This window comes from Lagenorhynchus albirostris, chromosome X (assembly GCF_949774975.1).
Source record: "Lagenorhynchus albirostris chromosome X, mLagAlb1.1, whole genome shotgun sequence".
Classification (NCBI taxonomy): domain Eukaryota; kingdom Metazoa; phylum Chordata; class Mammalia; order Artiodactyla; family Delphinidae; genus Lagenorhynchus; species Lagenorhynchus albirostris.
This window is the reverse complement of record NC_083116.1, coordinates 74,376,758-74,400,493: the sequence shown is the minus strand read 5'-3', so window position 1 is coordinate 74,400,493 and position 23,736 is coordinate 74,376,758. Positions and strand designations below refer to the sequence as shown.

At 37.5% G+C, this 23,736-nt stretch overlaps 1 protein-coding gene across 1 annotated transcript in view; it reads right to left on the bottom strand.

Annotated features, from left to right (window-relative positions):
- OPHN1 (oligophrenin 1) overlaps nucleotides 1-23,736 on the bottom strand; it is a 611,865-nt gene that overhangs the window by 412,573 nt on the left and 175,556 nt on the right. Inside the window, exon 3 of the mRNA XM_060138347.1 lies at nucleotides 6,577-6,672. Coding sequence (XP_059994330.1) covers nucleotides 6,577-6,672 — 96 coding nt within the window. The remainder of the gene's footprint in view (nucleotides 1-6,576; nucleotides 6,673-23,736) is intronic.

The following is a 23,736-nucleotide window of genomic DNA, read 5'->3' as shown; positions in this document are numbered from 1 at the left end:
GTTTATGATTGCCTGTGAACTATCAGCAATGAATAATATTCATGTTGAATAAAAGTGTGGGGGCTGGGGTAATAGATAATGTAGAATTTTACCTGAGTCCTCTGCTCCTATAAAGCAGTAATGGGTGGCTCATGGAACTTTCTACCTGCAAGTTTGACCTTAAATCAATCTGCTTGGTCCACAAAGGAGTTTCTTCAAATATGTTGATGACTAGACTAGAAATTTGATTTGCAGTCTGAGATTTAAAATCACTGCATTTTCTTTCTCCAGGCATAAACAAGCAAACTGATTCATTTCACCTAACACGGGTCCTGAGACTCTGGATCAACAAGCTCTCCAGGTAATTCTGATACAAAGCTATATTAGGAATAACTGAACTAGATCCCTGTAAACACTGACATCTCATTTTACATTTTCCTCTTGTAGTTAACTCGGGAAATATAGTTTCAAACTAACAGCTTTCTCCAAAAATTAGGTTCTACCACCTTCCTAGTAGGATCACCAGGAATTGAGACAAATGATTTATATACACCCTCTGATACATGTATACATGTATTTATCTGATTTACTCCTCACAATTCTGGGAAGTAGGTTATACTGCCTACTTTACAAATGAGGAAAACAGAGACCCAACAAGCTCAAGTAATTTTGCCAAGATCTCATAGCCAATAAATAAAACTCAAATCTGAAGGAGATACAACACTACCTAAACACTTGTCATTTCCTTTTGTTACTGGGCCATAGAGGTAGAGAAAAGGCCAGGCAATGCTAATTGAAAGCACAGATGTCGCACTCTAAAGCAGTGACAAATGTCATGGTCAGGGCAGTGAGATACTTCCTCCCACTTGTCTCTGTTGTACACAGACTGTGAGGTCCAAGAGCTGACCATCAAGGGAAGGAACTCTTCAGAGAAGCTTCAGGCTTTCCCTTACATCCCCTAGGAATCACTACCATCTCTGTTACACAACTGGAATCTACAATGGGGTTAATGCTACTGATTACCTCTTGCAGCAACCATGAAAAATCTATTATGGGGAGAACTGCAAGGCCCTCTTCACATGTAATGTGAAATCTAAAAGCTCAGCCCAAAATTCCATCCTAACTGTACCTTTACCAGTTTTTCCAGTGAAACAGAAGGGCCAGTAGTACTGGCAATTGGAGGGCATGGCACACTCTGTTCTTTCCACTTCCAAAGCAACTGTTCTTTCCCAACAATAGCCTCCCAGTAGGATCTCCAAGATTGCTTCTCAGAGCCTCTAAGGAGCTTCAGCCTCAGCCGGTGGAGCATCGGTTGTTCGCCTCACTAACACCACACGTCCCAGCTTTCAAAATGACAAAATCAACAAAGCCAATGACTATGACAGGCCATTGAAATTCTCAAAATCTCTTTTCAGTCCCCGTCAATAAACATTAGTTTATGAGTCAGCATCACTAAAAGCAATGGTCAGATGATAACTAGGAGTTTCTGGAATTGGCAGGCAAATGATAACTGAGTCAAAGGGTTACTGTAAAGCATACATTAAGAAGCAAATGTGTCACAGCCAGCAGACATCAACAAGAACCTGGCAGCACCAGGGGGTCATTTTTATTTTTGTTTATAAGCCATTATGCTCAAGCTCACACACTCTTTTATGCTGCTGGTACTAGTTGACAATTATGGTGGGTTTCAGAGGGGTGAGAGAGTTGAAGCACAAAGTTCAACATAAAAGAAGATATGGGACACATCTCAGATCTGTTGGTTGGCTTTAGGGAAAATGGGCACATGTTCAAAGTCTGACTTTTTTTGTTTTTGTTTTTGCGGTATGCGGGCCTTTCACTGTTGTGGCCTCTCCCGTTGTGGAGCACAGGCTCCGGACACACAGCCTCAGCAGCCATGGCTCACGGGCCTAGCTGTTCCGCGGCATGTGGGATCTTCCCGGACCGGGGCACGAACCCGCATCCCCTGCATCGGCAGACGGACTCTCAACCACTGCACCACCAGGGAAGCCTAGTCTGACATTTTTTTAGTAGAAAAAAGACATATTTACGAAATTCCACATACCATGCATCTGCAGTCTTCAAGGTTACCAATTGATAGGCAAGTAGTAGTTATTTTTAAGAAAGAAATATGTTTAGTTTGGGATGCTATAATAAAATACCATAGATTGGGTCATGTATAAACAATAGAAATTTCTCACAGTTCTGGAGGCTGGAAGTCCAATATCAGAGTGCCAGCATGGTTGGGTTCTGGAGCATGCCCTCTTTCAGCTTATAGACTGCTGATTTCTTGCTGTATCCTAACATGATGGAAAGAGGGCTAGAGAGCTCTCTGGGGTCCCTTTCATGAGGGCACTAAAACCATTCATGAGGGTTCTACCCTCATGATCTATCTGCTTCCCAAAGGCTCCACCTCCTGGCACCATCACTTTGGGGATTGGCTTTTAACATGAATTTGGGGGAGATACAAACATTCAGTCTGTTGCATTCCATCCCCTGCTCCATAAAATTCATGTCCTTCTCACATGTAAAATATATTAATTCCATCCCAACAGCCCTACAAGTCAACTCATTCCAGTATCAACTTTTAGGTCTAGAGTCCAAAATTTCATCTAAATATCTAAATCAAATATGGGTGAGACTCAAGGCACAAATTATACTGAGGCAAAATTCCTCTCTAGCTGTGAACTTGTGAAAACAAACAACTTATGTGCTTCCAAAATACAATGATGGGACATGCATAAGATAGACATTCCCACTCCAAAAAGAAAGAAGGAAGGAACGATAGGTCCCAAGCAAGCCCAAAATCTAGCAAGGCAAGTTCCATATGATCTTAAGTCTTGAGAACAATGCTCTTTGGCTTGATGCTCTGCTTTCTAGACCCACTGTGGCAGCAGTCTAGCCTTCTGGACCCACTGGAGTAGCAACATCACCCCCACAGTTTGGTGGAGGGCTGCCCACACTGTGGCTCTCTGCAGTGGCCCCACACATTTTGGTTCTCTGTCTGGAAGAGGCATGGGGAGAGAGGTTTGTGTGTATCCTCAGGATTCTGCAGAGTGGCCGTACCCCTACACCTGGGGTGGGAGTGGCAGCCCTGATGATCTCTGAATCACCTTCAGGGTCCTTCTTCCCTTGTTTTGAAGAAGAATAGTGCAGGTTCACATTGCTCTATGGTCTGGTCCTATAGGATCTAATAAGTTTTCCTTCATTTTGTCTTGTTTTCTCTGTTTCCTTTAGTCCTAGCTGGCAGTGTTTCTGCTGGTATAATCCCATCTTTATTCCTAGCTTTTGTTGAGATACTTGATTAAATCCATGGTTCACACCCACATTAATCTCCTTATCAAATGGTACGTCTACCATACCTTTAGTGCTTTCTTCCAAATACACTTTCTCATTTTTTGTAATATGGATGAATCTTTAAGTTCTGGTTCCTTTTTGCTTAAAAATTTCACCTTCTCTTCATTTCTCTCCTCTGACATTTTAGTATAAGCAGTCAGGGTAAACCAAGCCACTCCTTTAACACTTGCTTAGAAACCACATTAGCCAAATATCCAATTTCATTGCTTGAAAGTTTCACCTTCCAAAAAAACACTAGAACACAAACAGTGCAGCCTAATTATTTGCCTCTCTATAACAAGGATCACCTTTCTCCATTGTCCCATAACATGTTCCTCCTCTCTGTCTGAGACCTCCTCAAAATGGACTCTACCATCTATATTTCTACCAATATTCTGTCCATGATTACTTAGGTATTCTCCAAGAAGACTGAAGCTTTCCCTACCACTCTTTCTTCTTTCAGAGCTCTTGCCAGAATCACCTTTAAAATTCCATTCACAGCAATCTAGACTTTCTCTGTCATGCACCTCAAAATTCTTTCAGCTTCTGCCCATTACCCAGTTCCAAAGCCACTTCCACATTTTTAGGTGTTTGTTATAGCAGCACCCCGGACTTCTCAGTACCAATTCGTGTTTAACTGAGTTCAGGACACTATAGCAAAATACCATAGTCTGTGTGGCTTATAAACAACAGAAATTTATTTTGCACAGTTCTGGAGGCTAGAAGTCTGAGATCAAGGTCAGGTTCTCCTGAGAGCTCTCTTCCAGGTTGCAGACTTCCAACTTCTCACTGTATCCTCACATGATGGAAAGAGGGTGAGAGAGCTTTCTGGAGTCTCTTTTATAAGGGTACTAATCCCATCCATGAGGGCTCCACCTTCATGACCTAATTACCTCCCAAAGGCCCCACCTCCTAATACCGTCACATTGGAGGTTAGAATTTCAACGTATGAATTTGTGGAAGACACAAAAACATTCAGTCCATTGCAAGGTACAAAGTAACAAAACCTTATATTAATAATAATGATTAAAATAATAATAATAATAATGATTAAATAGCTAACATTTATTTAGGCACTGTGCACACATGGCATTGATCACCTCATCCCCATATTACAGATGAGAAATGTAACACTTAGAGAGGTGAAGTCACTTTCCAAGATTACACAGCTAATAAACTGCAAAGCTAGAGTTCAAACTTGGACTATCTGACTCTCACAATATTAACTTTTAAATAAGCCATGTCCTTAGACCAAGACAGATTTGCAGAAGTAGAATGAAGTGGAGTGAATAAAGAAATAATCCAAATGCAAATGTCTGCCTCACTAGTTACACTGCCACATTTATCCAAAACATTAGTCATCAACCTCATAAAAATACTCATTGCAGTATGATTTATAAACATGAAAAATTGGAAAAAAGTTAAATTTCTAACAACAGTTGAAGAGTATATAAAGTATAGCTCCTATAATAATGAAACTCAAATGCATCCATTACTCATTCATTCAACAAACATGTATTGAGCATCTACTATATGCTAGGTACTCCTCTACATGCTAGGGAAATAGTAATGAACAAAACAATGTCCTTGTCCCATGCAATGAAGCTTATGAAAATTTTTAAATGACATGAGAAAATACTTGATGAAATGTCAGGTTGAAATTAGATAAAATTATGTATTTAGTATGAACTAAATTACACATACACAAAACAGATACATGTACAAAAGAGAGTTAAAAGACAATATGCCAATACATCCAATACATTGCTTCTGTGCTGAAATATCTTATTATTACAGGTAACTTTATATTTTTATATATTATTCATATTTACTGCAAAGAGCATTTAATATAATAATAATACATTTTATATTTTAGTTCTTGGGCTCATAAATATAATTGTTTTGGTGACATTAGATCGTTCACACTATTTCTGTGCTCTCATCTAGCAAATGCTTTACACTAACTCTTTAATGTGGTACTGCAAGGACAATGGTACTTCAAGGACAAAGGACAACCCTGCCTGAAAAAGTTTCAGCGTTACACCCCCTACCCGACTCTTAGTCTCCCACCCCACCATGTCAGGATGGTTACAAAATTCCTGAGCCCACCTGGGCGACGCCCACCTGGGCAACTGGACCTGTCCCAAATAAGGAAAGGCATATGCCCTGCCTCACTCGCACCCTATAGAAGGAAGGTATATGTGCCTCGACCAATAAGTAAATGAAATTTTCACCTCGGACCATTCCTTTGTTTTCTGGCTATAAAAACTAATCAATAGCACATGTTCCGGCTCGACTCTCCCAGACTACTAGGAAGTCGGGCTGCCGTTCTGGCAGCGACCTTTCCCTCTAATAAATTCTACCTTCTTTACATTCTGCCCTGTGTCTGGAAATTCTTTTCCAATGCACGTTCGGACCACGACAATTAACTCAGTGGTTACCAAACTTTTTTTTTCAATGGCCAGAGGGCAAATATTTGAGGCTTTGAAAGTCATGCAGTCTCTGCCACTACTACTCAATGCTGCCGTTGTACTACAAAATCACCCACAGACAATATTTAACTGTGTTCTAGTTAAGTCTGTGTTCCAACAAAACTTTATTTACAAAAAAATGTGGCAGAGAATATTGGCCCAAGGGCCATAATTAACTTCATAACAAACACAAAGTTCTTACTTCCACTGTTCAATCTCCTAATTGTAACATCCTTGAGAGATAAATATTAACCACATTTTACAGAGGACAAGACTAAGGCTCAGAGAGAGGAAATATCTTGTCCAACATCATGCAGCTCACAAAGCGAGTTATTAAGTTCAGCTCCCAAAGAGAGATGCCAAATCTCCTGTTGCCTTAAAAGCTGTACATATATAAATGCTAATTTTAAACTTTCTCGGGGAATTTGTTCCTTAGGAGAACCTTACTCTAAATTATTTTGCGAAAAAAAACAAAAAAAAATCACTCTTTATCCTTCACAAAAACATCTATTTTCGTGTGTTAGATTCTTTAAAGAAAAATTCCCCTGCAGACAGAGTCAAAGACCTCAGTGGAGGTTTAAGGGATATCTTTTGATTGCTTTTGTGTAAGTAGGAAATGGGACTACAAGGGAATGTTTCTTTATGTTTCTTAAGCAGCCTCCCAGGAGCTTGGCACAACAGGGGACAACAGGGATTAAAGATGCCCAAGTTTTCTATACCCACAGACCAAGGAAGTTGCTTTTTCTCAGACCTGCTATGAGAGGCACATGGCCATATGTAGCTGAAGACTTACCAATGTTAATCTCGTCATCAGTCAGAGTGTCTCCAATGAAATCAAACTGAAAGGACTGCAACGTTTGGGAAAATTTCTGAACAGCAGAGGAGTAATCTGTAAAGGAAGGGAAACAGGCGAAATGGTCAATACTGCTGCCTTTTGTCTGATTTCCTCATCTCTGTTAGAGCAGACAGGAGAAAAACAAAGGGAAGTGCTCCTAGCAGGTAGCAAGTTGCATTGCAAGACGTTAAACCAAAGACCAGACCTTCAGTAGAAAATTTGAGCAACTAAAACCACACATTAAAGATGAAGTAGGGCAGCTTAGTGAAGTCCTTTGTTTAAGTCATGGTACATGTTTTATATTCAATCCCTGTCCTATATGACCTGTTCTACCCAAAGCCTGTAAGACCTAAAGCTACTTAGTTGTACTCCTAAGAGAGTCTCCTTAAGCTTTATTGAGTGCCTATTATGGACAATGGACTAGACGTTTTCTTACCTCTACCAAAGAAATATCCACAATAATTGTACAAAGAAAAAAATAGCTCCAGGTTCCAGAGCTATCTGGAAGAGCTGTAACTAGAAGCCCGGTGGTCTGTCTGCATCTCTAGGGCATTTCCCGTGACAACATAGGTAGTAACAGCTGGACATTTTACACATTAACCAGATGGCAGCCTGGGTTAAGATACTATCTGGCAGAGGGACAAATTTAACTTGCTCACAGAGTATGCACTAAGGGACCTAAAATAAGGAGATAATTGATGAAAAATTGAGGGTGGTATGGCCAGACAGATGTTTTTATTTTTGGTCAATGATTTTGAATTTTATTACACAGAAGTTTAATGATGATATAAAATTAAATCATAATTAGCTACGCTTTTGACAAATTATCCTTATTGAAATTTTTAAAATATGACATTCACCAGTATATCCAGCCAAACCTCCAATCTTGCTATGCCAAGAGTGGTTCTCAGGCCAGCAGTATCATCATCACCTGGGAGCTTGATAGAAATACACATTCCCAGGTCACACCCCAGACCTACAAAATCAGAAACTGCATTTTTATATAATCCCTAGGGGATTCATATGCTCTTTAGAGTTTGAGGAGCACTGCTGTCACCAACTAAAGTAACACATTAAGACCATATTCTACGAAAGATCAAGCTTCTTGGTAATTTTTGGCCCCCTTTTCCTATTTCTTCTTTCACTCCTTAGCTTCATCATCCTCCACCTTCATATCTATCAGATATACAAGCTACTGAAAGTTTCTGCTCTCACTCTAACAGAAAGGGAGACAATGCAAACAATAGTCCTTTCAATGAAAAGTTATCATGGTTAGGCTATCATGGTTAAAAACAATAAAACATGCTTAGGCATTTGTCTGGAGCAGATAAACACGCCAAGAATTTTATTACCTTCTTGCCTATGTCCCATTTTCAGGAGTACTTATTTTTAGTATTTAGATCCTTGACCCTCTGAACACATAATTGGCAATAATAACAACAATAATAATAATACTTTACAGAGATTGGAGACTGCAGACCAGGTTACCATTTGTTTTCAAATTTCCACATTTTAGAATCACATTTTCCACTTCAAATCAGGCCATATAAATGTGAGAGGAGCATGCACACCCTGCCTTCCACATTTCATCAGCAAAGAGAACACAAAACTGCCTCCATATCTGGAAAACTTTTCTCTGGCCTCTTTGGCCAGCAGCAAAAAAAATGCAAGGCCAGAGTTTCCCATGTGCTCTGTTTTACTCAGGGAAATTATATATGATATTCATTGTACTGTCCTTTCACAAATACCAGGATTTCGTAAATTGAGCTGAGCAAGGTACAGTTATAAATCACTCCTCATTTAGAATTATATGAACATTTTAGAAACCACAAATATTATGATTTTCAACATTTATAGTATTTTGTAAGTAAAGGCATGGAGTGAGAAAGGAGTTATATTCATTCCCTTTCTCATTATTTGCACCAACACTCTTCTCCAGATTTCTTGGACTTCAAAACACTACCTTACATCTGCACAGAGCCTGAAAATGTTTATGAAGGACTTTGCACAAACACTTTTCATTTACTCTTCCCAAGTACCTAAAGGTAGGTATTACTATCCTCACCTTATAAACAAACCCAAAAAATGAGACCATGAAGCAAATCACATGCACAAAAATACAAACACAAATTAACAGCTCTTCATGGAAAGAAGGTCTCATTTATTTGGCCTCTGTACTGAGGGAAATGCCAGGAAAGACATATAGTTTAGATTAATGTGTTGGGTGACTTCCTGACTACAAAGAATCAACACATAACCTAGAAATGCTTATCATGGATGGGACATTTATTTCTTTATCGTCCTAAAATTCGCTGCACCACTCCAAACCATGTAAATTCATCCTTATATCCTCCCTGATACTGCCCCACCCCCACCCACAAGGCCACTATCTCATAATTTTTCAAGCTATCTTTGTCAGTTCTCCCTCAATCACCTTCTTATTTATTCGTGTGTCTTCTATGATGTTTTTCCCTCATCTTTTCCTAGCTCATTTTAGAATGTAGTTGGATAGTGCCTTTTAGGCAATTGAAGCTTCCAGGGAATGAGGCAGAATATAAACAGGATCGATTAGTTAACTAATTCATATTATATAGATCCCAATTTGGTTTCTATCATTATAGTTTTCTACAGAATCATACGGAATATCCTCTTTTATTTCCAACTTATTTAAGTCTGCAGGATGTCTTGGTAATTCATGAATCAGTAATTCATTCTTTTTGTTACTAAGTAGTATCCTATTGTGTAAATATACCATAATTCATTCATTCATCTATTCAGGGACTTTTGTGATGTTTCTAGCCTTTCACTATTATGAATAAAAACTGCTATAAACACTCATGTAAAATTCTTTCTGAGACATATGTTTTCACTTCTCCCAAGGAGTGCACCCTAGGAGCTCAATGAATGTGTTTTACAGTTAGTTGCTAAATGTATATTAAACTATATAAGAAAAGGTTAAACTGTCTTCCAAAGCCATTGTACCATTTTGTATTCTTATCAACAATGTATGAGAATTTCAGTTGATCCACATACTTTCCAGCATCTGGTTATTTACTTCTTAATTTTAATTTTAGCCATTCTAATGGGTGTGTAGTGGTATTTCACTATAGTTTTAATTTGCATTTTCCTGATGACTAATGGTGCTGAGTATCTTATCATGTACTTATCGGACATTTGTAATAATTTTTCTTACAAAGGGTCTGTTCAAATTTTTGCTTGTTTTATGATTGAGTTGTTTATTTTCTTATTATTGAGCTATAAAATTTCTTTATATATTCTGGATCCAAGTATTTTGTCTCATATATATATATATATATATCTCACAAGTACTATATAAATTAACTAAAGCTTAACAATCTAAGGGTTGTATATTCAAGACAAAAGAGTGAATCTTCATAAAAACAGTGAATTTTGTGATATATTAAGTTATCCTAATCAAATCACCTTCTTTCCAGCTCTGCAATCTCTGCAATAACGCTAAAAACCAACAGTCTCACAACTACAGTATCTATGAAAACCAACAGTTTAGCAGCCACTGGAGAGGGCAGAACTGAGCTGGAGGTTCACAAGGCCCCACTCTCAGAGAATGATTACTATTTGTCCAGTCTGACAGGTACAGAAAGCTCCATTCTTAGAGTTTGTCTTTGCTTCTCTTAATGCAAAGTTCATTCTGTGTAAACTATGCTGCCATTGGAGCATTTACAAAAACAATCATCTGAAATTGTTTAAGATTGTGGTGACCTGAAGTGATGTACAAACTGGACTTATAAAGTGGCTGAACAAAACACCTGCTAAGAAAAAAAAAGAATGACAAATTAGAGAAAGACATACTCATAGGGGTCTTTGCAAAGCTAAAAACTATTCCAAGAAATCTAGAAAGACACATACATGCAAAGAAATGTATGCACACTCTGGGTTGTGTGTTTGCCCACAGAAGACTTGAAAAGGCCTTAATCTCTCTCTTCTGCCTGAATTTGAGGCCCTGTACAAGCAAGGAGAGAATGGTAAGGCAGCATTGTAAATTTACTGCCCAAATGTTGAAGGCATGCCTTAAAACAAACACAAAGCCTTTCAGCAAAAGCTGGGAGACTTATTGGTTAAAATTGTTTAATAAAATCACTGTCCAATCATTAGCAGAACACTAAGCTAAGCTATCAAAGACTTCAGTGGCTTCACACAACAAAAAGTACAGACTTTAAGACAGATATAGTCCAGGAGGTCAAAAAACAAAGAACAATAAGAGTCACTTATAACAAACCCTGGGGGGGAGACAGAATCTAATCTTCAGAGTTGTCACATTATATTTTTCTAAATGTACCCTTTTGAACAAGAAATTAGGAGTCACACAGAGAATACTGCCCCATACTCAAGAAAAAAAACAGGTTATCGATAGAAACTATTCAGGAGGAAGCCCAGACACTGGACTTTCAAAAAAAAAAGATTTTGAATTAGCTATTTTAAATATGTTCAAAGAATTAAACTAAACCATTCCTAATAACTAAAGGAGAGAATAAGAATGATGTGTCACCAAATAAAAAATAAAAATAGAGTGTTGGAGATATTTTTAAAAGAGCCAATTAAACCTTCTGTAGTTAAAAAATACAAGGAGGGCTTCCCTGGTGGCACAGTGGTTGAGAGTCCGCCTGCCGATGCGGAGGATGCAGGTTTGTGCCCTGGTCCGGGAGGATCCCACATGCCATGGAGTGGCTGGGCCCGTGAGCCATGGCCGCTGACCCTGCGCGTCCAGAGCCTGTGCTCTGCAACGGGAGAGACCACAGCAGTGAGAGGCCCGCGTACCAAAAAAAAAAAAAAAATAGTACAAGGAATCAATAGTAAAGATCAATAAAACTAAAAGCTGGTTCTTTGAGAAGATGAATAAAATTGATAAACCATTAGCTGCATTCATCAGGGTAAAACGGGAGAAGACTCAAATCAACAGAATTTGAAATGAAAAAGAAGTAACAAATGACACCACAGAAATACAAAGGATCATGAGAGATTACTATAAGCAACTATGTGCCAATAAAATGGACAACCTGGAAGAAATGGACAAATTCTTAGAAAAGCAAAACCTTCCAAGACTGAATCAGGAAGAAATCGAAAATACAAACAGACCACTCAAAAGCACTGAAATTGAAACTGTGATTAAAAATCTTCCAACAAACAAAAGTGGAGGACCAGGTGGCTTCACAGACAAATTCTATTAAAAATTTAAAGAAGAGTTAATATCCATCCTTCTCAAACTCTTCCAAAATACAGGAAAGGGAGGACCACTCCCAAACTCATGCTTTGAATCCACCATCAAACCAATACCAAAACCAGACAAAGACGTCATGAAAAAAGAAAATTACAGGCCAATATCACTGATAAACATAGATGCAAAAATCCTCAACAAAATACTAACAAACAGAATCCAACAGCACATTAAAAGAATCATATACCATGAGCAAGACGGGATTCCCCCTGGAATGCAAGGATTCTTCAATATACACAAATCAATCAATGTGAAATACCATATTAACAAACTGAAGGATAAAAGCCATATGACAATCTCAATAGATGCAGAAAAAGCTTTCAACAAACTTCAATACCCATTTGTGATAAAAACTCTCCAGAAACTGGGCATAGAGGGAACCAAACACAACATAATAAAGGCCATATATGACAAACCCACAGCCAACGTCATTCTCAATGGTGAAAAACTGAAACCATTTCCTCTAAGATCAGGAACAAGACAAGAGTGCACACTCTCACCAATATTATTCAACATAGTTTTGGAAGTCTTAGCCACAGCAATCAGAGAAGTAAAAGAAATAAAAGAATCCAAACTGGAAAAGAAGAAGTAAAACTGTCACTGTTTGCAGATGACATGATCCGATACATAGAGAATCCTAAAGATGCTACCAGAAAACTACTAGAGCTAATCAATGAATTTGGTAAAGTGGCAGGATACAAAATTAATGCACAGAAATCTCTGGCATTCCTATACACTAATGATGAAAAATCTGAAAGTGAAATCAAGAAAACACTCCCATTTACCATTGCAACAAAAAGAATAAAATATCTAGGAATAAACCTACCTAAGGAGACAAAAGACCTGTATGCAGAAAATTATAAGACACTGATGAAAGAAATTAAAGATGATACAAATAGATGGAGAGATATACCATGTTCTTGGATTGGAAGAATCAACATTGTGAAAATGACTCTACTACCCAAAGCAATCTATAGATTCAATGCAATCCCTATCAAACTACCACTGGCATTTTTCACAGAACTAGAACAAAAAATTTTGCAATTTGTATGGAAACACAAAAGACCCCGAGTAGCCAAAGCAATCTTGAGAACGAAAGAAGGAACTGGAGGAATCAGGCTCCCTGACTTCAAACTATACTACAAAGCTAGTTATCAAGACGGTATGGTACTGGCACAAAAACAGAAAGATAGATCAATGGAACAGGATAGAAAGCCCAGAGATAAACCCATGCACATATGGACACCTTATCTTTGATAAAGGTGGCAGGAATGTACAGTGGAGAAAGGACAGCCTCTTCAATAAGTGGTGCTGGGAAAACTGGACAGCTACATGTAAAAGTATGAGATTAGATCACTCCCTAACACCATACACAAAAATAAGCTCAAAATGGATTAAAGACCTAAATGTAAGGCCAGAAACTATCAAACTCTTAGAGGAAAACATAGGCAGAACACTCTATGACATAAATCACAGCAAGATCCTTTCTGACCCACCTCCTAGAGTCATGGAAATAAAAACAAAAATAAACAAATGGGACCTAATGAAACTTCAAAGCTTTTGCACAGCAAAGGAAACCATAAACAAGACCAAAAGACAACCCTCAGAATGGGAGAAAATATTTGCAAATGAAGCAACCAACAAAGGATTAATCTCCAAAATTTACAAGCAGCTCATGCAGCTCAATAACAAAAAAACAAACAACCCAATCCAAAAATGGGCAGAAGACCTAAATAGACATCTCTCCAAAGAAGATATACAGACTGCCAACAAACACATGAAAGAATGCTCAACATCATTAATCATTAGAGAAATGCAAATCAAAACTACAATGAGATATCATCTCACACCAGTCAGAATGGCCATCATCAAAAAATCTAGAAACGATAAATGCTGGAGAGGGTGTGGAGAAAAGGGCACCCTCTTGCACTGCTGGTGGGAATGTGAATTGGTTCAGCCACTATGGAGAACAGTATGGAGGTTCCTTAAAAAACTACAAATAGAACTACCATATGACCCAGCAATCCCATATTGGGCATATACCCTGAGAAAACCAAAATTCAAAAAGAGTCATGTACCAAAATGTTCATTGCAGCTCTATTTACAATAGCCTGGAGATGGAAACAACCTAAGTGGTCATCATTGGATGAATGGATAAAGAAGATGTGGCACATATATACAATGGAATATTACCCAGCCATAAAAAGAAACAAAATTGAGCTATTTGTAATGAGGTGGATAGACCTAGAGTCTGTCATACAGAGTGAAATAAGTCAGAAAGAAAAAGACAAATACCGTATGCTAACACATATATATGGAATTTAAGAAAAAAAATGTCATGAAGAACCTAGGGGTAAGGCAGGAATAAAGACACAGACCTCCTAGAGAACGGACTTGACGTTATGGGGAGGGGGAAGGGTGAGCTGTGACAGGGCGAGAGAGAGTCATGGGCATATACACACTAACAAACGTAGTAAGGTAGATAGCTAGAGGGAAGCAGCCGCATGGCACAGGGATATTGGCTCGGTGCTTTGTGACAGCCTGGAGGGGTGGGATAGGGAGGGTGGGAGGGAGGGAGACGCAAGAGGGAAGACATATGGGAACATATGTTTATGTATGACTGATTCACTTTGTTATAAAGCAGAAACTAACACACCATTGTAAAGCAATTATACCCCAATAAAGATGTTAAAAAAAAAGAAAATATAGTTTAAAGGGATTGATTGTAGCAACTAAAAGAAAAAGCTACCTTGAAATACATCTAAGAAAAGATGTGCATAAATTTTATGTTAATTTTTTAACAATACTGAAAGACACAAATAGCCCCTAATTAAGGAAATAATTATCCATTTCCATACATGGGAAAACATGATATCATAAGGGGTCAGTCTATAAGATCGATGCAATTCTAATCAGTAGAATTTTTATGGAACTTGATAAACTCAGTCATTCAATAGAGCAGTCCCAATCCAAGAATAGTTAGGAGAGTATTTAAGAGCAAGTTGGTCAGACTCTCCCTATCAAGAGGCTAGACTCATTACAAGCTACAATAATTAAGATAATATAAGTGCAAGGAGAGGAAAATAACTAGATGGAATAGAAATAGAAATTCCAGAAAATGATCCACATATATATGGAAAAACAGTATATTACAGAGGAGACACTACAAATCAGTGCAAAAAGGATATATTATTACATAAAAGATACTGGGACAATTGTCTATACATATAAAAATTTAGATACCTATTCACACCATGCACAAAAATAAAACTAGATGGATCCTGACCTAAACGTGAAAAGCAAAACTTTAAAACTTATATAAAAAACAAGAAAGTATCTTCTAACTTCAGTGTAGGAAAAAATTTCTTAAGTAATATACAAAAAGAACAAATAATAAAGAAAATACCATATATTTAACAGTTTAAGACTTCTGTATGACAAAAGACACCATAAACAAAATGAAACAGAAGTTCAACAAAGTGGTCATCTTTGGCAATAAAGGAGGCTAGGAATAAGGAGAAATGAATCGTAACATATTTTATGAATAAAGGATTAACTTCTGGAGTAATACAAATAACACTTATAAATCAATAATAAAGGCCAACAATCCAAAAGAAAAATGGGAAAATGATACAAAAATAGGCAATTCACAAAAGAGGAAATATGAAAAGCCAATAAACATATTGTAAAATTCTCAAGAAAATAAAAATTAAACAATAATGAGATTCCATTTCATACTCATCAGATTGGCAAAAATTTTAAGGTATGACAATATCAAGCGTTAATGATTATGTGGATAAACAGAGAATTTCATATTTGTTGGTGGAAGTACAAAGGAGCATAACCATTTAGGAGTACAACTTGGAAATTATCTGGCAATTTTAAAAATGCTCATTACCTGAGAAACTCTTGAACATTTCCCAGGAAGACATATATGAGAATGTTCATTGGCACTTGATTGGCAATGATGAAAAATAAGAAACAGCCTACATTCCCATTAATAAGAAAATGAATAAATATGTGGTATATTGTAGGATTGAAGGTTCCTGGTTGCCACAAGGGAAAGACCTTTTCCTCTCTCCCTTTTCTTAGTTATTTCCTTAAGAAAATTTGTAATTGTAAAGCTGCCTTCTACCCCTTTGATATGTATGCAAATCTTTGTAAAAGCTAGATAAGCCTCTTGCCAATGTTACAACCCAGGAATATCTTTCTTAAGAGCCCAGGAGCCATCTTTTTGAAATATTAACATCCAGGAAAATAGGTCCTATTTTCCTGTTACCCTGGAAGTTTAACCTAGGCCCCTAGCTAAGCCTTAATTGCCTGCTTGTCATAGAGATAAGAAAAGTATCATTTTTTCCTTTGGACAAAGGCAATTAACTAATTAATGGCCACCTCAATTGCCAGGTGCATTTTGGATGAACTATGTATAGCAAATAGTGCTGTCAAGTCATTTTACTTGAGGACAATTTATGGTTTATCTTGGAACATCTACATAATGGATTATATCTGGTTAGCTATATAATAGGGTAAGATTTCTTTCTGTCTTGGAAATCTCAGTGGACTGCCTTTCACTTACATCCCAGTTTGTTTTAATGCTTATTTAATCATAAAATGGTTTTCTTTCTTTTCTACATTTACGAAAAAGATTTCCTGGGTTAGCAGGACATTTTATTTTTTTAAATTTTCCCTAACAATATTCATAACAGAAGTACTAATCAGTACTAAAAGTGAAGGAATTACATATCTATATACACACACACACACCAATGTGGAAATGTCTAAATATCTAAAAGGAATAATGCTGAGTAAGTTCAATGGTACATGTTGATGATTCCTCTTGTGAAAAAAATCTATATATACATAAAATAATTCTAGGAGATATATGTGTATGCATGTGTATCCTAGAAATACATATATATATATATATATATATATATATATATATATATATATATATATCCATCCTAGAATATGACCAAGAAGGACAAACACCAAATTCAGGATTGTGGTTGCCTCTACTGAAAACTGAATACTGGAGAGAGGAGTAAAAGCAGATTTCACTATCTCTGTAATGTTTTATTGAGAGAAAGAAAGTGATAAATGGAATATTTCCTGCCATATCAGTAAGCAAAGAATGTCACAATCATCAACGATTGCAGCCCTCCAACGTGAGCCAGTGAGCCCTGAGGAAACTCACGGCTAAAAAGAATACCTGCCATCTAGCAGCCATAAGACTGCAGCCACTCTCTACAGTGAGCCCTGAGGAAACTCAGGATGTGAAAACTTGCCCCAGATAGCTGAGGTGCATAACAAAGGAATGATTTCAGTGAGCCCAGACTCTTGCACCTTCCCATAAATAGAAAAAGCACTAAATTCCTTAACTTGACATATCTGGTTTTCTTTAATTAACAATAATCTTTTGATGTTTAGTCTATCTGCCTTTTGTTGCACAACTTCTATATAACCTGGCTCCCCCCTCTAGCCTCCTCAGAGCAGTTTCTCAGAGCTATCTGAAATGCTGTCTCCCAGGCTTCAGTCCTCATTTTGCCCCGAATAAAACTTAACTTGCAACCCTTACGTTGTGCATTTTTTGTCAACAATTATGGCAACCATGAAGGGACCCAGAGTGGACTTCTCTCCTTCACCTTAACTCTATGAGGAATCAAAGCCTTGGTACCAGCAGAGGCCCCTTGCACCCGTCGGGCTCCTCGGAGAGTCCAGACGAATTTGGGTACGTCTCTCCTGGTTCTCAGATCTCCAATGCTGGTTGATCATCCTGAGTTTTATTTGGTGGTATATAGCAGGTACCTACCCCTGCCCAGTTGAAAGATACTGGGCTGGGGTGGGGGGAGCAGCTGAAAGATACCAGGGAATACCCACCCAGGTGAAAGATACTGGGGAGGGAGGTGCTGGTTGAAAGATACCAGGGTTTGCTTAGTTTTAAGAGACTGAGTGGTCTTGGCTGAGTGGTTAGGTAAGTGGCTGATCTGACACTTTTCCTCAGTTCAGCTGCCTTAATAGAATTTGCCAAGATAAAAATGAAGATATAACATGAAAGCAATGCTCCAAAGAAAAGGGACAAGACTCCTCCCAGCCGCTTACAGCTTTCTCAGGCGACTAAGAAATTTATGGGAGTGGTGGAGGCAGAGGCCTCATATCATGCAGTGGTCCCATAGGGAAACCCTCTCATTAATTAAAACACTTGCTTAGGGCTTCCTGATGGCGCAGTGGTTGAGAGTCCGCCTGCCGATACAGGGGACACGGGTTCGTGCCCCGGTCCGGGAGGATCCCACATGCCGTGGAGCGGCTGGGCCCGTGAGCCATGGCCGCTGAGCCTGCACGTTGGGAGCCTGTGCTCCGCAACGGGAGAGGCCACAACAGTGAGAGGCCCGCGTACCGCACAAAAATTTAAAAAAAATAAAAAAAAAACACTTGCTCATCCAGGGGCTGCAGATAAGAATTGGCCGTTCAGAAATCTGAGCACCCAGTGGTCTTAGACCACTGAAGGGAGACACTGAGACACATAAAAGCACTGAAACAACTCTAGGGTGATACCTAGAGGACTCAAGCTCACAAGCAGCACACTGGCCCACCACACAACTTCATTAGTAAATTTTATCCCTGACAAATTCAACTTAAAATGGGAAATAAAATCTCTCAAACACAGAAACAAGGGGCGTCAGAAAACCAACCTCCGACTAACACCCCAGACAGATTCATGTATAACACTGTACGGAGCTCATACTTGCAAGTACCTAGTTAACTGGGGAAATTATACTAAAGGAGATCTGAACCTAAAATGGCCAAATTGGGGTTCTTCTGATATTCCAAAATTGCTATTTTTGCGCACACAGTTAAAAAAAGCCTGCCACAAGATCAAACAGACTGAATGGAATGCTTATTTTGATTGGTACCTAGAAGCTTCTAATAGAGGAAATGATAGAGTAACTTTTTGCAACAATATCAGAACTAAAAAAGGCTGCTAGCACCCTGTCTCTGACTCTGTCTCTCCCTCTGCTCCTCCCATGTATCCTCTTCTATCAGAATTGCTTGGCCCAGATGCTATCTCTTTTTCTCTTCCAACTCTTCCACCTCCTGCTGCTCCCTCTTCCCCAGCAAAGGAAGATAAAAAAGTCAGAAGTGATTATAGCTCCCTTTAATGAGAAACCTATTACAGGGAGAGGTGAGCCATCCTCGGTGCTTATGTACACATCATGGACCTGAGCAGAACCTAGAGCCTTGGCTAAAGAATTTCCGGATCTGAGTCAGGATCCACTGGAATTTGCTAAGGAATGTGAGTTAACCATCCAGACCTATAAGCCTGGGTTTTCAATTTTATATCAATTGGTATTTACTTAATTGGAAATTAAAGGAAATCTCGCCCTACTGTCTTTCAGATGTAAATGTTCTACCTGATCTCTCTAGTACGTTCCCTGTGTGTGTGCCTGTGTGTGTGTGTGTGTGTGTGTGTGTGTGTGTATATGTATGTGCTTTGAAAACTTGACCTCTGCCATACTGTTTGAGAGTAAACTCTCCAGATTTTACTTAGATTACATTCTCCCCCACTCTCTTATGGGGAAGCCTCTTGCATCTTAATAGTTTGAATCAGTATATATATACTTTATTAATGGCCAAATGATGGATCCTTTTAAAATTGGAGAAACTAACAAATTTGTGAATCTAGAGCACTCTCATTATAAACAGCTGTTTTATTGATACCTATAAAAACAAAAAAAAATCAAATTAAAGGTGGAAAAAAGAAATATATCTAATGATTAACCTAAGAAATTCTTTAGTTTAAAACAAGTAAGAAAAACTGGTTTGGGAAGCTTCATTTGTGGTCTGTGCTTTCCCTCAATGGGTCTTACAGATGCTAATAAAAGCATTACAATAATTAATGTTAACAGGAAAAATCCTGTAAGGAAAATCTAGATACTATTTCCAACAAGATAGAAATTTTAAAGGAATTATCTCGAATAAAGAAATATTTAGATGGTTATTTAAAATGGGATAAATAAAATGGACGTTTATGTAATTAAAACACAAGGTTTTGATATTACTACATTACCTAAGGTTAAATGGGCCAGAAGGAACCCCATACTAGTCCCCAACATTAAAAGCCAAACAAGTCTGTTCTATTTATCCCAGTTTTAAAATATATTTAAGGGGCTAGAAAAAAATTTTTTCTTTACACCAAGATACCTGACCAACGATTATTTGGGACAACAATTAGGCCAAAGGGTCTGAGTTCATTGGCTCAAGCCCACTCTGGGGATCCCAGAGCCTGTAACAGGGAAGAGCAAATTCTGACTCCATGTTGGTTCTGTTTCTTTTACTTTAACCTTTGCTTTTTGTTCCTTTTGTTAGTATTATAATCACTGTCTATAGCTGTAAGCATACACAATGGCCTGCAACAGGGAACCTTGCCCCTCTGCCTGACTGTTAAACTAAAAGGCCTTTGTTCAGCTCTCAGAGAGACATTCTGACCCTGCCCACCTGTGAATGGCTGCAGAAAAGAAGAAATTAACATATCCCCTCACCAGTGTAGACCAAGCAAGGAGATATCTTGCAAGATAAATGGCCTTTTTACTTTACTCCCTCACCTCCATTCCCTCTCTGTTCTATAAAAGTATCTGACATCCAGACCCTGATAAGATGTTTTCTTGGGTACACTAGTCCGCCATCTTCTCAGTCTGCCTGCTTTCCAAATAAAGTCACTATTCCTTGCCTCAACACCTCGTCTCCTGATTTATTGGCCTGTTGTGCCAGGCCAACAAGCAAAGCGAGCTAGGACTCGGTAACAAGACTTTTATATAAAAATAGATAAAATGGACAGGGAACAAAAAGAAGAAAAACTCCTAGAACTCCTCCTGTAAGCTTGTTGATTGGACCCTAATGAAAAGTAAAGTTAAAGGTATAAAGTTGACAGAAATGAGATGAAAGTATATAAAATTGGTATATATAAATGAGCTTTATATAAGATGGATACATCTTTTTTGGTTAATTATATTGGGGGATAGGCATGTTTCACTGGGAAATACTTCCCCTGCATGGACTTATAAGACAAGGCATATAAATCTTCCCCTCAGGAAATATTAATTGAACGTACTAAAAGACACCAATAGGGTTACTTGAGCCATACAAATAAGGAAAACTGGGAACTAACATTAAAGAGCTAATAAAAATAAAAATAGTGATTTTGCTCTGGGTTTAACTTGTAAACTCAGAAAGAAGGTCTTTGCTGAATGCCTTATACAAACCTTTGAAGGCATGATAAACTAAACTCTAAAGTTCTACAACATAGAACTCATAAAATAAGTTAGAAATCTTGTCACTGATAAAATCTTTTAGTATCTTATGGGTGACAGACCTGTTCTTTGGGAAACTAAAAGCAACCATCTTTCTCTTGCAAATCTCTACAAACCAGGCCACAAGGACCTGAGACTGAGCCTAATTAGGTCAATCTGGCAAGACCTGAAACCAAGGGGAAAACAATGGCAAAGTGGCACTTTTAAAATTCAAACCACCGGGAATGCTCCCTCAGCCAATCTTTACAAACAGTAAAGCCTTAGTCATCTAAGCAAGCAACTTTAATGTGTTCCAACTGTTCTTTGTAAACTAGTAAGTTTATATTGTAATACCTGATTCATAACTAAGTTTTTTTTTAATGAAGCCATGAGATCTCTAGTTTTGCCTGTTTATGTCTGTGTACACATTATACATATGATATATCTCTACCTCTGGAAAGTATTATGAAAATTGAATTTATAAGAGCTCTATTTAATATTTTTTAAAAAGCACTTACAAATAAAGAAACCGGCCAAAATGACTTTCAGGTTCACGTGAACTGGGAAATATTCAATATTAAGTTGACATCCGGTATTAAAGTTTGTTTGTTGATCTAATTAATATAGACATGCCGTTAGAGTCATCAATATTAAGTATAATACTTTACTGTACCTAGGTTTAATAGAAGTCAAATAAGACTTATGTCTGTTGCAAGAAAAATAACTTGATATGATGAGTCTCTGAATGTAAATGAGATGAGAGCTTTTGGGTAAACTCTTTAAAAATAGATTTTAGAAATGTCTACTTAAAATTATCTCTTCAGATATCTGATAACTTCTAGAGTTGTGCTAATTTAAGTGCTGAAAGTTTATTGAATAGCTAGATAATTTCCAAAAAAAATGAGATACTGAGACATCAATTACTAAGTAGAGAAACTAAAGGTATTTAGGACTATTAATGACAATGTTTGGTGCCACCCTGAGATAGCCTTTATAAGAAAACAAATGTTTTTAGAAATTATCACTGGTATTTATGTTCATCAATGTACAGAATACTAATGTAAAAGACAGTTCACAATTGCTTACTTCTTAACTTTCACTAGAAATTAAGGTTTTTAAGAGTTGAGGATTCTAATTTAAACACATAATTAAAGTTAATACGAATAATATGGAAACACTTCAGTGTACAGTAGGAAAAGAGAATGTGTGTTTTTAGTAAAGAAAATATGAGGAATGGAATTACATTTTATTGAGGGAAAAGAAAGAAAGTATGTCTTGATTTATTTGGATAGAAAAATAAGGGACAGGCTGATATGAAAACAGAAAGTGATGAAAGATTGTGGAAAGAAACCACGAGGGGAAAAAAAAGTTTTATGCATGGTCAGGATTAATTAAATTTAGATTGAAGTTAACTAAGTAAATAGATTTTTTTGTTAAGTAAGCTGGTACAAGACTGGGATTTGAACAAAGTTTCTTAGAGTGCCCCTTTTTGGTAATAGATTTTGTGAGTTTCTGTGCCCTTAAGTAATGTTTTTTAGACTTTGGTTAAATGAATAAGTATTGTTTCAGAGTGACCTGTTGTGTTTTAAAACCGTTTTGATATTTTTAACAAACTTACCAAATATTAAACTCCAACTAAAGCTCTTTTAGCCTCCAGCTGATTCTGGGCTGCTCTGAAGGAACGTCTCTGAGACATCTTAAAGAGGAATGTTAAACTAAGTTTATTTGGTATGTTTAATTACTTCAGAAAATTTGTCAAGTGATTGGAGATGAAACTTAGGTTGTAGTGTATGGATAAATGTCATTAATATAGATATTCCAAAATTGATATGGAATTCCTAACATCTGATATGCCCTGATATAATGTTATCAGTCAAAATTCTATTTATTCTAAAATGTTATATATCACAGAAATATCCAAGTTTCCTACTAATTGCATTGTATTCTAATTTTTAAACCTTGCTATTTTAAGTTTTGTCTGGATGCTTTTACAAAATGAAGATTTTCAAGAAGACTCATAAAAAGAACTTTTTGTAACAAACATAAGTTTCTGATGGCCTTTAAATAATACCACTGAACTGTATAACAAATGACAGAAAACCTGAATACTTCATCCATATCAATAGGAATCAATTACATGGAACTGAATGAACTGATGAATATAATTTATAACTTTATGACTTTGGGAAATATACTAGCTTTACTCTTTGTTTTTCAGAAAAACTTTTTCTCTTATGTTATGACCTACAAGTTGATAAAGTATACCTTTGTAAAACAAAGATAAAACATTTATCTTTTTCTCTCTACCTAACCCTGCCAGAATTTGGCTTCTCCACCTGGCTCTCCTATGAACTTGATGGTTTATTGCAACTGAATTACAACTAATCAGTTTTTTTCTTCCTTTTTCTTTTTTTGGGCTGTGTTGGGTCTTCACTGCTGCATACAGGCTTTCTCCGGGTGTGGCGAGTGGGGGGCTACTCTTCATTGAGGTGTTCCCACTTCTCATTCTGGTGGCTTCTCTTGTTGTGGAGCATGGGCTCTAGGCACACAGGCTTCAGTAGTTGCAGCATGTGGGCT